Raw genomic sequence first — 16000 nt, forward strand, 5'->3', positions numbered from 1 at the left:
CGAAGAATCTGTGATGAACATATAAGGCAGCTGAATGCAATTACAACACCTATCAGTGGTAATTTTTGGAAATGAATTTGATAAACGTGAAACTCCTGGGAAGTATACAAGAAAAAACATAGCTTATTAGATTAGTTTACAATAAACCAAACAACTGCAATATCTAATACACAAAAAATTATGACATCATCAAAAGCTGTTTATGAGGTATAGTAAGCAGCTGTCAAGGGAGGAAACTTTATGCAAGCCTTACTAAACATTAAGGAAATTTGCTTTCAGGAAAATGAGTTGTGTTTGCCAGGAATCTAATGAAAAACATTTCTAACTTTCATAATTTTCTTCCTGAAAGAGATTTAAGAATCATTTCTTTCACTATCTTGCTTTCAAAATCTTCCTTATTAGTTATTTGTTGTCACCTAACTTTACAATCCTGGTTTACAATCCAAATTGCCTATTGAATAATCATCAACAATTTGTGTTTCAAATGATGAATTTTATTAAAGACTACATTTTCGATTTGTAATGATTGAAAAACACTAGTAGTGGTTTATCAGAAATTTTATGGCCTGTTGTATGAATTACTGAGTTGCATAGTGCATAACTTCATGGTCTCTAGGTGCTCTTGTGAACTCTAGTAAGCTCTCTCTTGTAATCGGAATATTGCAAGTTATGTTTTATTAATCTTGATTTAATGCGCTTTTGCAGCGGTCTTCCAACACAGAGCGCTTTATCAATTTACATTTTAAAAAGTCTCAGTACAACTTAAAATGACCAAAACAGATGATTTCACCTAAGCACTACTTCTGCACCACCATTGTAATAAATAATACAACATGTATTTTAAAATTTATAAAATATGCATGCTTCAAAAAGAAATTTGGAGAAAACATACTCCATAAATAATCAGTTATGTATAAGCACAAATGACTAAAATGAAAACAAAGAAAATATTGACCTATTTTAATAAAAAAATATATAAGATAACCCAATTTTCACATTTGAGTTCTAACCATTTTGGCTACAGTACATATCTCAATTTGACAGGCAGTACAGCACAATTACTGTAATAAAGTCCGGTTCTAAACACCTTGTTTAACATAACAAATCCTACATTGGTCTAATTTCTTTACACTTATGGCATTAATTAAAGGTGACATTTTTAGGTTGACAGTAATCCCAATCTGAGTGATTAATGTCATGGCCGATGGGCATAGCAAATTTAAACATCTTTTGTAACGAAAATACTTATATTTTAGGTAATTCAATATTCCTACAGAAATATTCATTTAATCATAATTTAACATAATATATATTTAGATTCAGGAGTAGAAAGTTTAATTATTTTAAATAAATAACAAGGGACATAATAATGTGTGAAGTTTAGATTTAATACCAAGGTACAGTAAGCCTATTGCCAATGGTAGAAATAAGACCCAATATATTAATAATAATAATATTTAAAAAAAACAGGGAAAAAATCTTGTGACATTTAAAAGCAGTTTTATATAATTATTCATGATGTACAGTTTAATTTTATTTTTTCACTACCGGTACATGTATCTTGAATTTTAGATTCAATTGAATGATTGGGTTAACAAAGGTTGCATCAATAATCTAAGGTCATGCAAATGTATTCTATTACAATATAATGGTACATAATCACACTCAAATTTCAGCAATTTAATTGCTTTAACATTAAAATATAATCTGAATGATACACCAATTAAATGTAATATCATATTTTATTTCTTATCCAACACTGAGTAAATGACAAAATTCAGTAAATAACTCAGTTATTTCATCTGAGGAAGAGTGCTGCAGTGAGCTCGAGAGCAAATGTCATCATCAACTAAAAAAAATTGTTTTTAAATTCCTACAATTTTCTATGATTTATTCAATAATTATGTATGGTATGCACAAGTCACTCTTCTATCTACTAAATCATTTTTTTAGCTTTTCATGCATTATCAAAAAATTAGTGCATGAAAGGGGTATTATGGGGCCAGACACCTTCATAATGTACTGAGGTGGTCAAACAGTATAGTATCCGTAAATTTAAGCATTGGATGGGATAAGCATATTGTGAGATCTAAATGAAGACATCACAATTGCATCAGAGCCAATCATACAGGTTGTGATGTAATTCAGGATTGACAACATTTATAAATAACATAGAAGTTGAATGTTGCTCAAAATTATAAATCTACATATGAGATCTTCAAAGAAGTTCTTCACAACTGAAATTACCAGTATATTATACGTTAACTTCACATAGTCTTATTGCTTCATTAGAACCAATCACCAAATTGTTCTGGGGATATTAACATTTCAATTTACGAAGAGGATGGCACAAAATTTAATTACAAATATAAACTTGCAAGAGCTTGTGTGTAGAAGGTAACCATAAACGTCATTACATTATTCTGCACATTCTAATGACAAAGCTGATAGAATGATTTACCCTTTGGCATTACACCATACAGTATTAAACAAAACAAAAATCACCACACAAATATGGTACAGTACTAATGTGTAAAATTAATCTAAAAAATAGATTGAAATAAAATGATCTTTGAGGTAAATGATAAAAAGTATTTTATTTAAAAAATTGTTTTTGTACAACAAGCCATGTTAATCTATCTATAAAAACAATTACAAGACATTTTTTAACCCACACTTTCTCAAGTACTGTTCAAATACAAAAATATTTCTTTCGTTTTCTCAGTGCCTATGGAAACTATAGGAATTCCTTATTAAATTTATTTCTCCAGAAAAGTGACTGAAAGAACATTTTCACTAGTTTGTTCAGTAGAGCTAATTTTGTTTCATACTTTATGAAAGAATGTCACAGTGTACAGTAACTGTGAACATATCTAAGAAAACAAGAATGAGTAGGTGAAAAGTTAAAAAAAATACAAATGCAACGTGTTGGTAAAGACTATGAGTATGGAAATGGAAAATTTATGACAATACTGTAGTCTTCTGCAGTGGATCAAAAAAGGAGAGATAGTCAGACCATGGTCAGACACATACTAAGAATTCAAACAGTGAAAGACTCCACATAGAGTATTGTAGGAATAGAATAATATCGAAAGCACAATGTGTATTTTGTAGCTAGATAATATTCTCATAGAGTTTAATGTAACCTTTGTCAATGTTTGACATGAATATGAACCTCCGAGGTGGCGAAAAACTCTAAAATAGTAGATGATGTGAAATACCAGAATAATGTTAAAAATAAAGGATAAATGAATAAATATTTAGGAAGAACTACAAAAACATTAAAAATAATTATAATACATTAGTCAAAAACTTCCAAACTGTGAAGGTGGGATAAAAATGACGTATAGATGAAGAAAAACTTATAAAACAATAAAAATAAAATACTTGCTGATTTGAAACAGGACTGAGTTAAATTCCTAATTTTTCACTGTGTACTGTTTTCACATAGTACATGATAACCATGTTTCAAATCCTACAGTAATTATATGTCGTACAGTTTAGTATGGTATTCATCAGGTAAATTTGCATACCAGTTCCATCTGCTAATACTGTACATTTAATCCAGGTTAAATTATTGAGGCCATTGCTTCATCTGGTTATTTTCAAATACTTTTTTTTGACAAATTACAGCACATTCTGAATTTTCAACAGTCAAGATTTGACATACAGGACTGAGGTGATTCTCAAAATATATTACAACAAAATTTTATAAAATCAATACACTAAAGTAATTACTTAAGCGATTTATTTATTTCTCGTTACAACATTTCACAATTAATTACAGAGGTTGTTAGTCATTCCAGATAGCTACATGAGATGATTAGTCTAAACAGGGAGTACTGTACTTTGACAGTTGGAATGAAGAATGAGTACAGAAGCTATTGAACATTAAAGAGAATGATTAAAGTGTGCATGAGATTGAGCACTAGCAAGAAAAGAAACATAAAAAAATACCTGATTGATACTCAATGATGATGATATTATTATGATAATAAATAATAATAATGAAAATGACAAAAACAATGACAAAAATAACTCATAATAATCAATTATTTATAATGTTCCAAAATTTAAAATATAGTTTGCTTTTGTATGAAAGATGAACCAGTAAATATTGAAGACATTCAAAACAAGGAAGAAATAGCTGAAGATTTGGATTGCCAATTTTGGAAATGTAGAAGCATGAAAAGTATTCTAGGTACATGTGCATTTGTAACTGTACCTAGTCTAGAATATCTATTAAAAAAAAAATATATATATATATTTGATGTATACAGTGGATGTTTGATGGACTGCCATATATTTAAGCATAAAGCTCTGTCCAGGCTATCACATTTTATTTGACAAAAAAAATGTTATATGCCCATATATACGGTAGTCATGATGTTCCTATATATGTTCATGATGTGATGTCATCATGACAATATTTAGGCATTACACATGTTTTTGACTTAGGCCTCAACATTTCCATGTCATTCCTTAATGCCATTTGTTTAACTTACTCTACTAGACTCGATTATGAATGAGTAAAAAGGTTACAGTATTTAATTTCAGATTTTGTTAAATTTGGAAACAAACTTATAGAATATCCTTGCAATCCTACTACTACTACTACTAATAATAATAATAATATTTGTATAGCATTCATGTCCATTCTAAAGAAATTACCAAGATGCTTAATTACTCAGCAGAAGAGACCTGAAAACATTTTCTATTTAACTACATCTATTTCTAGAGATACAGTGTCTCACTGGGTAAATAAATTAATGTCTTATGTGGGTACAACAACTCAGTTGTTTTTAGTTGTTTATAGACCATTTTTGTGTTTTGGTAATAAAGTGTTTCAATTCGAAGTACGGTATAATGGTTTGAATGAATGTTCTTGTTAAATTGGTTTCTACTCCATTTTTATCATTTTCGGTTTGTAAATACTTGCTCACTGTGCTCTAAAGTCTTGTACTATTCCGCAACGACACAGGCTGATGAGAGACAGTACCGTGCATGTATGCCAGCCTTTACAGCAGAATACTGGCTCTGTGAGTGGAGGAGTCTGGGTGTGGGCCAACCCTTAAGTAAGGGAGGGCATACAACTCCTCCACTCCTAGCGCGGTACTGTCGCCACGGTCAAACTCTCCACATCTTCAAATCCTATGTGACAGATTTATGTGATGTGCCCACATATGGGCATAATGTCATATTACATCTAAATATGGGCATTTCATATTTATTTGTCATGTACTGTAACATTTGCAGCCCCAGTGACAGGTCAACAAATATAAACAAAATAAATGATGTCATCTTTAAAACATCCGAATCTCTGTTGATCAACTTGATCAGGTAATAGCCCTTTAAATGTAATGCTCGCTGCACACTTGGAAATGCGATAAGACACTTGGATAGCCTCGTAACCACTGATTTACTTGCCTGTCAATATACAGAAGATCCCAAGGCCTAGGAATCATTGTAATAATGGATGGGCTTCAACACATTAAATAAACTTGAAGCACCCAACCAATTAGTGATATCAAAAGAATGCACTTTGGTCATTACATCAAGAGTGATTCAGTAGAATTTGTTTGTACAAGATTAGTGTTAGGTTTATTCTGAAAAAAAAAAAAGGAAAAAAAGAAGAAACCTACCAATCTTGCTACACCTTCTCTAATGATACAGAGAACTGTAGGAAATTTAAATTTAAAACCAGTAAATCATCCATTATAATCATAAATTCACAAACCTAAACAAGTCTCACATTTTGGGTGTGAGACACACATGTTCCAGACATCTCTCAAAATAAATACCTTAAATATTTGTTAATAAAATGTTCCAGACACTCATGTTCCAGACATCTCTCAAAATAAATACCTTAAATATTTGTTAATAATTATTTTTTAATCGTTATATAACGTGAAAGAAATATATAAATGTTGATTTGATTTGAAACTTCCACACTGACAACATGTAAACAACAAATGAAAAAAACCTCTTCTTTGTTTAAATCCATTTTAGGCCAAATAAAATTAATTGCTAATTTCCCCCCACCCCAACACTGATCAAATTTTGGAGCCTCATGCAAAAATTTACTATTTGCTCCTTTTAAAAAAATCCAATCATCTTTCCATGGAAAATAAAAATAATGACGATCTGAAAGATGGTTGTCTAATCCTAACAAGAGATGGAAACATAAATGGAAGAATAGTGTACACTACAAACAGATTCATTTTACTTCCTTTAAAAAAAAACCTGAATTTTTATCCTTTACCAGCCTGTTTACCACTAGGACTGTATATGGGATAGCAAATAGTAAGTGCCCTCGCTATAAAATAATTTTAAATCCTGAACACGAAACTAACAAGTAACTAAATTAATTTGCTTAATTTGGTCATAAAATATATTTTCTATTAAGGCCTATCTTATGCTGGTGTTAAGGCAAAATAACTACTATGGTTGCAGCTGGACGTTGCACATCTTTCAATTTTGTTACCATGGGCACCAATTAATATAACGGATGGATACAGACATGACAATCTGTTATATATGTTACATCAGATGCTTTGAAATACAGGCTTTTGAAATTTATCTTAACTGCTTTAGCTGTTCAACCACTTTCTTCTTAACATATCTTGTAGGCTTAAATTTTTAGATAGAAAAAAAGAAGAGATATGACAGGATGGGGATTAAATAGAAGGGTTGTGAAGAATATTAGAAAAGGAACAATGGCAGATGGAAGATGAGGGATTGGAAAGGAAGGTACGAGAGAAAAGGATGAATAGTACTATGTATGATGGGGATTAGATAATGGAAGGAATGTGAAGCAAATTAGAAAAGAAAGAAGGATAGACGGAAGATGATGAGGGATGAGAAAGGAAGGTACGAGAGAAAGTGATGGATTGTACTATAGTACTTGGATTTCGGGGTGGATGTCAAGTCAAGTAAATGAAGAACATATTGATGCGAGACATTTAGATGTTATTTATGTGTCTAGATTCTAATGCCCTCTACCCTGAGCAGACAACACTGATTGACTTCTTATACTCAATAAATTACACAGCCACCAATGAGGACTGACTTAAAAATCATGTTAAGTACCTTTGTTACATGTCATGCTTATTATCTACATGGCATCAACCCTCATAAAGGAAGGAAGGGTTTCAACAATTTAAATGTGTTAAATGAAGAGTGAATATATTTGGTTCTGTTTATTACATTTATTTGTAAGTAATGTTTTCTGGTAAATTGGCAGTAATCATATGACAATGAATGGAGTTGTTCAGTCAATTTCCTTTTAAAGACCGTTATTGTAGCTACTATAAGATGTCTCTATTACCACAATGATGCCAGGGAATCAAAATGGAATTGTCCATCTTTCTACATGATTGACAGCTCAATGTTCACCTCATTTACATACGAATTGTACCTTAGTCCATGGTCATTGCTGTTATATTATAATATTGCACATACTGTACTTCCTTCCATTATGACTGGAAGAATATAATATTCCTGATCGAAATGGAATTTAACAGGCATTTTATTTCATTCAGTCAAGTGTATAGCTAATACTATTTTTCTGGAATAAGAAACACTATATATAAACAGATATCATAAGCCACTCCTAAACCTCTTTAATAATGTCAATCAAGTTGTAGTAATTATCCAATCATATTAAACTAGTCTTTAAAGTACTATCATTTCTAGTCTTACTCATCTAATCAATAGATGGATTATTTTTATTATACTGGACATTAAACTAAACTAAATTAAGACATATGCAGTATGAAATTATACAATACTTGTTGGTTGGTATAGCAACAGTTTTTCTCCCCATATATTCCCCAATATATATATCAAACCAATCATTTGAACTTGATTAGTAAAATGGAAAATGATTAGGATTTGTATATAAAAATAGATTGCTATTATTTCATGAGATTCAAATCAAAATCAAATCATCAAAACATTTATTTTCCTCTTTCTCCATGTTAAAAAAAAAAAAAACAAATCGCAAAAATATCTACTTCTCAATTTAACACAAATTTACAAAATTGAATATTTACTCTCTTAAAACATGAAAAACTTAATCTACATTATATCACTTTATTAATGTTTTACTCATCTCATTGCTTCTGAAATCAACCAGATTATACTTTATTGATTTTTTGGCAAAAGCTGTAAAACGAGATGTTATGTAAATTTCAAAAATTTGGAAATGAATTAAATGAACAGAAATGCAGACAACTGGCATATTATTCAATTTGACAACTGGATAAAAAAAATGAAATAAAATAATGAGCATGACTGTTCAGTGCCCAAATAACGACGATGTATCCTCCGATCTATTTTTTTTATCAGGATAATATGTCAGTATGTGAATAGAAGATATTGTAGTTGAAGTGACCTCATCGTCATCTATCAAAACCTGCTGATGGCTTTCCAAACAACTCATTCCTGGGTTACATTTCTTGAATATATCATCAATGGTTTATTATTGTTGAATATAAACTTATCAATTAACACAAAATGGTATGTTTCAGACTGATACTAAAATTACAAACATCAGTGAGTTTCAGACAACACTACAGTTTAGGGTAATAAAGGATAAAGAACCCCTTTTGTATATGTTATAATATAACAATGACTGGTTTATATCAAATAACAGTAATAGACATAATACTGTCTCATGGGTTTACAACTTCCAGATTTTCTCACAAGATAGAAGCTGCATTGTAATCAGAAAATACACACGTTTCAAGGTCTTCTGTACAAATTATATGAAATTCTGACATGTCCATGGTCATTTAAAAAAATCAAGGCATTTGCATTGTCTATAATGTAGAGTAATCCAATATGACACTACAGTACTAAACATTTTCTTTTTTTTTTCTCAAAAATTAAATGATACACGCTGTTTCCTCAAGGCTAAAATTTCACTTTCAAATTTCTTTACTTTTAAAAAATTAGTATTAAACTATGACAATTTTATAAACTCAATGACATACTTTACGACAAGCACTGTATGTTTATTATGGATGGTCGGATAAGGTATTGTATCGTAAGTTAGAATGTTAGTTATCCCTGATTCACACAACATAAAATATTAAACGAATGCTAAATCTTGCACAGCCTCCCGGGATATTCCTACCGTGCAAATAGGTTCATCTTCATACTTTAAAAATCTACAATTTATACGCGGACAGTGAAGATGCAAAACACAGTAAAGGATAAGTTGCACGCTGTTATTATATGCACAGATCCATGAAAAGTAGCTCAGAAGTGTTAGAGGCCTCTGCAATGCATTCGTTTTTCTTACACATTTTAGATATTAAACAGGACGTATGCCGCTAAAGATGCGCATTCACAGGGACGTACATCAACATGTGTTCAATTTTGCATAGCATGGGACATAACATTTGTTCTTGTGTGAATTGGATAACTTTAATCTATAGAAATTCAAATGGCTTATACAGTCATGTGGTGAGTTACTTTCTGTCCAATGAGAATGAATGTTTTACAATAAACAAATTTTCCTTTTTCAGTTATCAATTCATTAAATATAAACAAGTGCACACCTATCAGTACACAAAATTTCAAATAAATTTAGACCACTGTTGAATCAGACATGCAGAAAAACTTTGGAACTTACTTCTTAAATTATTAAACCAACTGAATTAATGTTTACTGATCTAAAATAAATAATTTTTTGAGACACCTTCAATTAAAGCTACAGCATCAGGCCAACTTTGCATAAAATAGCTCCCTCTATTGATAACCACAAACAAAAATAAACCATAACTTTTTTTTAAGTCACACAAGTCATAAACATTTCTTACCATAGGAAAAAACATGATACCTCAGTATTAAAGGCAGAATAAATCAATCTACACCATTCAAGAAATGTAGTACATTACCATAATTTAAAGGTTTGAATGACTTCTATGTCCATATATGGTCAGCAGTGAACACTACATTGAGTCAAAATTGTCTCCTGACATTTAAAACTTCTTATTCAAATCAACATGAAATTCCTGTTGTGCCATAAACTCAACTTTACATAGAAAGTCTTTAAATACACGTTTAAAAGGTCTGCTTAATCATTTTAACCAACGGTGACACTATCAGTTATGTTTGAATACAGGACAGTAAGTGCTATCAGCACCTTTGTTGATTACTAGCATTGGCATATGCCAGCTACAATACTGTATTGTAGATAATCAAACAAGCACTGTCAGTACTTATATAATTTCTGTAGGCTTCTGTCCAGAGTTTAATTAAGAGCAACACTCATTTGAGTGCATAAAAAAAAATGCATATGCATTATACTCTAATTATTATAAACCAGGGAAAAATATTGGCATAAATTTTAGTTTTATGCAAAAGAATAACAAAATACAGACTATTTCTCATAGGAGATTACCATTTTTTTGACGAATTCTTAGTTACTAGGCAAATTCAGAGGTTGTAGATTGCATCCGCTGGAATGCTTTCGCTTTTATGTATACTTTTATAGTCAATAAAAATGCACCCTCTCTAATGAGATTAGTATTTGTACTACACATCTCGCACACTGTGGTTGATCGAGTAGGCCTGAGATATGTTTGATTAATTGTCAAAATATCAGACAGAATATTTTTTTTAACAAATTTGAAATAATTCCTACAATACTAGCAATGGAAAATACCATGTCAGCTGTTTTTATGTGTAATAACAGAACCTAAATCGAGGTAAGGCTAGGCCTAGTCTAGCAGTGTTGGATAGGCTGATGTTTCCGGCGCCTAATATATTTCTTCGTAGACCTATCGCAAAATCAAACATAAAAAATTCATCCACATTTATTTTTTGTGTGGAACACAAAAAATTAAATTTCTGTCTTATTTTACATTTTTTTTCATGTTTAGGAATGTCTCAATTCAGTTAAACTAGCAATTTCGTATTATATTTATAAATCTTTATAACATATATAAAAACCAGATTTTTCTTAGCCACTGAAATTTTGACGGGAATGGGGCTTCAATATGGAACATTAGAACAGTGTCATGTTTACCTGACTTGATACAACACACAGTATTTAGCATTTGAGAGAGGTTCTTGGTGAAAAAAAAGCATGTTTGGTGCAGTTTCAATTTTTATTTGAGGGTAGAGCTTATAATGATTTTTATGAAAATCATTATTAACAATTAGTTTAGTAATGATTTTAAAACTAATAAAAATTTGTTATTAAAAATCTGATGTAAAAGACGCATATGATCTACAGTGCCAGCTGAATAATTGCACTGTTAAAAGAATCGAATAAAAAAAAAAAAAAAATAAAAACCAAAAAAAAAACCACTGATGTGCTAATGTTGATAATTAACAACGATGATGATGATATGCACTAGGGGACTGTATGACATTGATGTTTTGCTTCTAGAGAATTTTCCATAAAAATACCCAGAATACTTTACATTTTTACACTGGTTACTAGAGACATTATGAAGCACATTATGTGAAATAGCAAAAATGAGGAGGAAATACGTCACATTTTTTATGTTTGGTTCAGACGTACGCTGGGCCGAGGCTTGGTGAAAAAGGTTGCAGAACGCTGGCTTAATCACATGATACAGACAGATATGAATTTTATTATTACTTGGTAATCAAAAAAATGTTTCCATATATCGGACTATACCATAATGCTCAATTTTACATGTTGACTCTTTTTTGCCAGATAAACTTAAGTTATACTTTATTTTGTATTTATTATTTAATTTAAAACTTACATGAAAATAACTACCATAGTTCAGTAACTGTATACTCAAATTCATTTCCTTTTAAGGCATCAGAATTATAAAGAGTACAAATAATATATCAAATGACTTTTCCTAATTTTCACCACACTGAAACTAATATCCACAGGAAACAACTAAGCCCACATATCAACTAGAGCAGACACTTATGAAGTGTTTATACCTCAGCCAGACCTCATTATCAATGTGATTTTCTCCTCTCCCCACCCCTCCCTGAATATCTGTAACTTTAAAATTTGACTTTTTTACACCCAGATTTAATCACCTTTTCCTTACACTACTACAGTATGTACCACTCCACTAAATTTGATGATGACCCATTCATTGGATTACATTAATTCAATTTGTAAAATGCCTGTTGTTAAAACAGATAATCCACTTGGCACATGGTCCATAGTGTACTGCAAAAATGCTGTTAAAAAGATCATTTTAATGCAGATTTGCCTAAAAAAATCAAATGTGGAGATCAGAAGTTTGATGGTAAATCTTTAAGAATAACTGCTGGTTTAGAGAATATTAACTAAAATAAAATTTATCAAATTAATTGCTTTCTTTTTAAGTTATATGAGCTTTCAATTAAAATTTCATATAAAAAAATTTGGTTTTGTCCCTACACTGATGTAACCTTGATTTCTATACTCTTATGACTAAAATTTGATTGACTGGTAATGAATTCAAAAAATAAATCAAAGAAAAATGAATTGGTTCAACTGTGCGTCTGGAAGTTAAAACCTTTTTTTCTTTCATCCCCATTTTACTTTATATTTTGACAGGCTTTCAAGATTTTATTATCATTCACAATATCATTTTTTGTTATCGGTGATACTGAAAAACAACAAATTAATATCAAATAAGTTAGAACCTACTTGAAATGAAAAATCAAATTATGAGAAGGAAAAAGTGGGTGATACAGTAATCCAATTAGTGGCAATAGGGTTTAACAAAGAGGAAATATTGCTACTAATGTTGAGAGATGATAAAGACTATTAATCTGCATGATGTCAAGAGACCCATATAGACCACCTAGACAGTAAATCATCCGAAACGCATCCATTTGCGAGTGATTTATCACACATGTCTGAACTAAGATGATCCTACTATTGTATGTTACAGATACAATATCAAATGAGTGCTTGGCCGGAACTTTTATGGCCAGCAGTGTAATAAATTTATGGGACATAGCTTTAAATTAACTTTTCTCTATAGTAAATTTCTTTTTCATTTAACAACTGTATACGTTCATTTTCAACAGTACTCTTATCCATGTATAAAATAATTAGTTAAAAAATAATTAAATAATAATTAAATAATTAATAATAATTAAATAATTAGTTACATTAAATTGGACTGAATTAATCTAAAGCATTGACTGGAAAAGGCTACAGTGTACCAACGGCACTATACATTAAGGGTTTGTGACTGAGTTACTGGTACAATGCTACAATAAACAAAACAGACTGAGAAAATGAAGTATTAATTTGTTGTACTGTACCAAGGTTGTACCTGTTGTGGTAGTTTTTTTTAAACTAGTAGTCTTATTAGGTTGGATTAAAACAATAAAATAAGATAATACTAATAAGTAAATTTTACTCTGAAAAACAATACAGTACATAAATACAAAATACAGCGTTATGTTTTATGTGTATACGGTAATTAAATCAACAGTTAGCATGTTTAAGATTATATAACTATTCTTAAACAAGTCTTACTAAAAAAACAATGAATAGAAGATACAAGATAACAACAATACAAAAGCACATGGGTATGGTAAATTAATTAAAATGGTAATCACAAAATGATAATTATTCTGAAAAAAAAAAGATGTATTTTACCTAGTGCATGTTACTGGAATTACAGATTAAAATCACAAAAAAAAGAGAAAATAATTAATATGGTCTATCCAAGTAATATGGAAAATGTAATTATCTTGCAACTTACTCTGAAAAACGTGTGTGATTCCGTAAATGAGCGGAACAGGGCCTGCGCCGACCTTCGGGTAGGTAACCGATACTTGAGCCAGGCTAGCACATCCTCTCCATTTGTTTCTTCATGTGGTCGGTAGTAATGTACCGTGAACTGATTCTGGTGATATGAAACTCTGCTTATGTCTTCAAACTTGATACTAAGGGAATACAATTATAGGAAATTCTTAAAAGTTGGCTGCTATAGTAAAATTAGACAGAGATATGACAGTATTACATTTCTCATTGATGTTATAGTAATAAAATCAAGTAAAAGTTATTTTTGATGGTAGAAAGACAGAATTAGATGCTGTATTAAAGATCTGCTTGCGCAGTTTTGAAATTGAAAAACTGCACATGTACTGTATCAGATAAAATAATCCCAGTCTATACAAACCTCAGCCATGTGTAGTAATTAATGTCAACTAATTTATTTTCTCAACAAATTGCACCTAGTCAAATATATAGTACAGAAACAATGGCTGTCTTTACCGTGTAAATGACTAGGTTTGTTGGCATTGGAATGATGCAAATAACAAATTGCAAAAATATTACAAAGAACATAAAACCTTTGTCAAGTAAATTAACTAATCATATACCAAGCTAAATAGCTACCTTTAGGTTAAGTGAGATGAGGTGCACTTTCTTTCAACTATTAATTTTAATTTTCTTTTTAAACTACATATTCCAAATGTAGATTATATGGAATTGATTGTAATGTATAACTTCAGAACACAAAAGCAGAATTGCTTTGCCTAATGGCAAAGCATAGAAGAGTTTAAAGTTTTCAAGCTCTAATATTTCTCATTTCAGAAAGAAATACGTAGTGCTCAAGTTGTTTAATTATTATCCATGATGAGGGATTTATATCTCTGTGCAACGAGAAAATTACGATGTCTCGGGGGATGTCTCCGGACTAAGAATACTTAATTATGTAGTTAATTAACAATATTATCTCGTGTACAGCCAAATGTGTCCTAGATTCTGGACACGAGGGGAATTACGAAAACAATGTTTGGCTTTCTTTACAGTTCCGCAGACCTGTACCGATAGAAAGCCGGAAACGAAAGAGCATCAGACTGGTAAATTCCAATTTGGCTTGTACTTAATTAGACTTCTAATAATAGGACACAATATCATCTTTACATCACAATGAAAAAAATTAAAGCATTAATTTTACTGATATTGTTACTGTAGGAGTTTTTAAAACAAATATATGAATACAATGAATAATTTTTTTATGTTAATATTTCTTTTGAGATCTTCCATTCAACAATTTTAATGTGGTGTAGATTTTGTTTATTTTCTTACTACAAATTTTATTGTTATACCGTAGGGCCACTCAGAAGAACTACAATGTTCTTCTGAGGGCCTACCCCGAAAAAAAAAAAACACACAAAAAAAAACACAAAAAACATGAAAGAAACAGCAGAGAAAGTTGGCACTTAAATAATTGAAACGTACTGTAAACAAGCAATTACAGATATACAAAGTTACAAAAAAAAAAACAACATTAATCTATTCTTCCATTAAGATATATGAATTCAGTATTCTGTATATTTATTTGCCATTTGTGGAATTAATTTTGCATTGAAATACATTTGCAAGGGTCTGCACAAATAAACAAAAATAATAACAAGAAAACAATATCATAAAAAACATTCCCGACAACTTCCTATAGCTGTTAAAAATATAAACATCCTGTATTCTTAATATCTATGAACTATTCAGTATATAATCATATGTATAGTGTCCTTAAACTTGATTTTGTTAAACACTTTGCCATTGAAAGAGAGACTGTTCACTTTAGCTGACTATGATAGCACAATTTCCTTTTGGAATAATATCCTCAGTCAACAAATGCTCTTTAATTAGGGATTATATCACAAGACAAAAAACAAAAAAAAGTCAACAAGTTGCCATGACATGTACAGGTAGCTCTTAAGAGATTAAGAGACAATTTTAACATTTTTGACTAAAAATTCATTTATATTTATAATCAACTCATAATTCAACAGTTTTTTTTCTTTTTAACTCAGTTTTGTTTTTTTGTCTGTATTCAACGAAATAGGCCTCCTGTACTGTTTTAGACATCATTCAATAATCTGACCAAAGCACAGAAATTCTTGAAATTATGTAAAAAAAGAACCAGAGCCTTGCAGGCGTCAACGTTCCTATGCATGATACATGACTTAAAAAGTATATAGGCCCTATATATATACATGTATATATATACACGTACATATACACATATATATACAC

At 30.4% G+C, this 16000-nt stretch overlaps 1 protein-coding gene across 1 annotated transcript in view; it reads right to left on the minus strand.

Moving 5' to 3' along the window:
- LOC117114288 (E3 ubiquitin-protein ligase MYLIP-B-like) overlaps positions 1-16000 on the minus strand; it is a 65698-nt gene that overhangs the window by 14642 nt on the left and 35056 nt on the right. Inside the window, exon 5 of the mRNA XM_033257909.1 lies at positions 13716-13899. Within this exon, the coding sequence (XP_033113800.1) occupies positions 13716-13899 (184 nt within the window). The remainder of the gene's footprint in view (positions 1-13715; positions 13900-16000) is intronic.

Source organism: Anneissia japonica, unplaced genomic scaffold, assembly GCF_011630105.1.
Source record: "Anneissia japonica isolate Jap-2015-1 unplaced genomic scaffold, ASM1163010v1 scaffold2994_len2133135_cov197, whole genome shotgun sequence".
NCBI lineage: Eukaryota > Metazoa > Echinodermata > Crinoidea > Comatulida > Comatulidae > Anneissia > Anneissia japonica.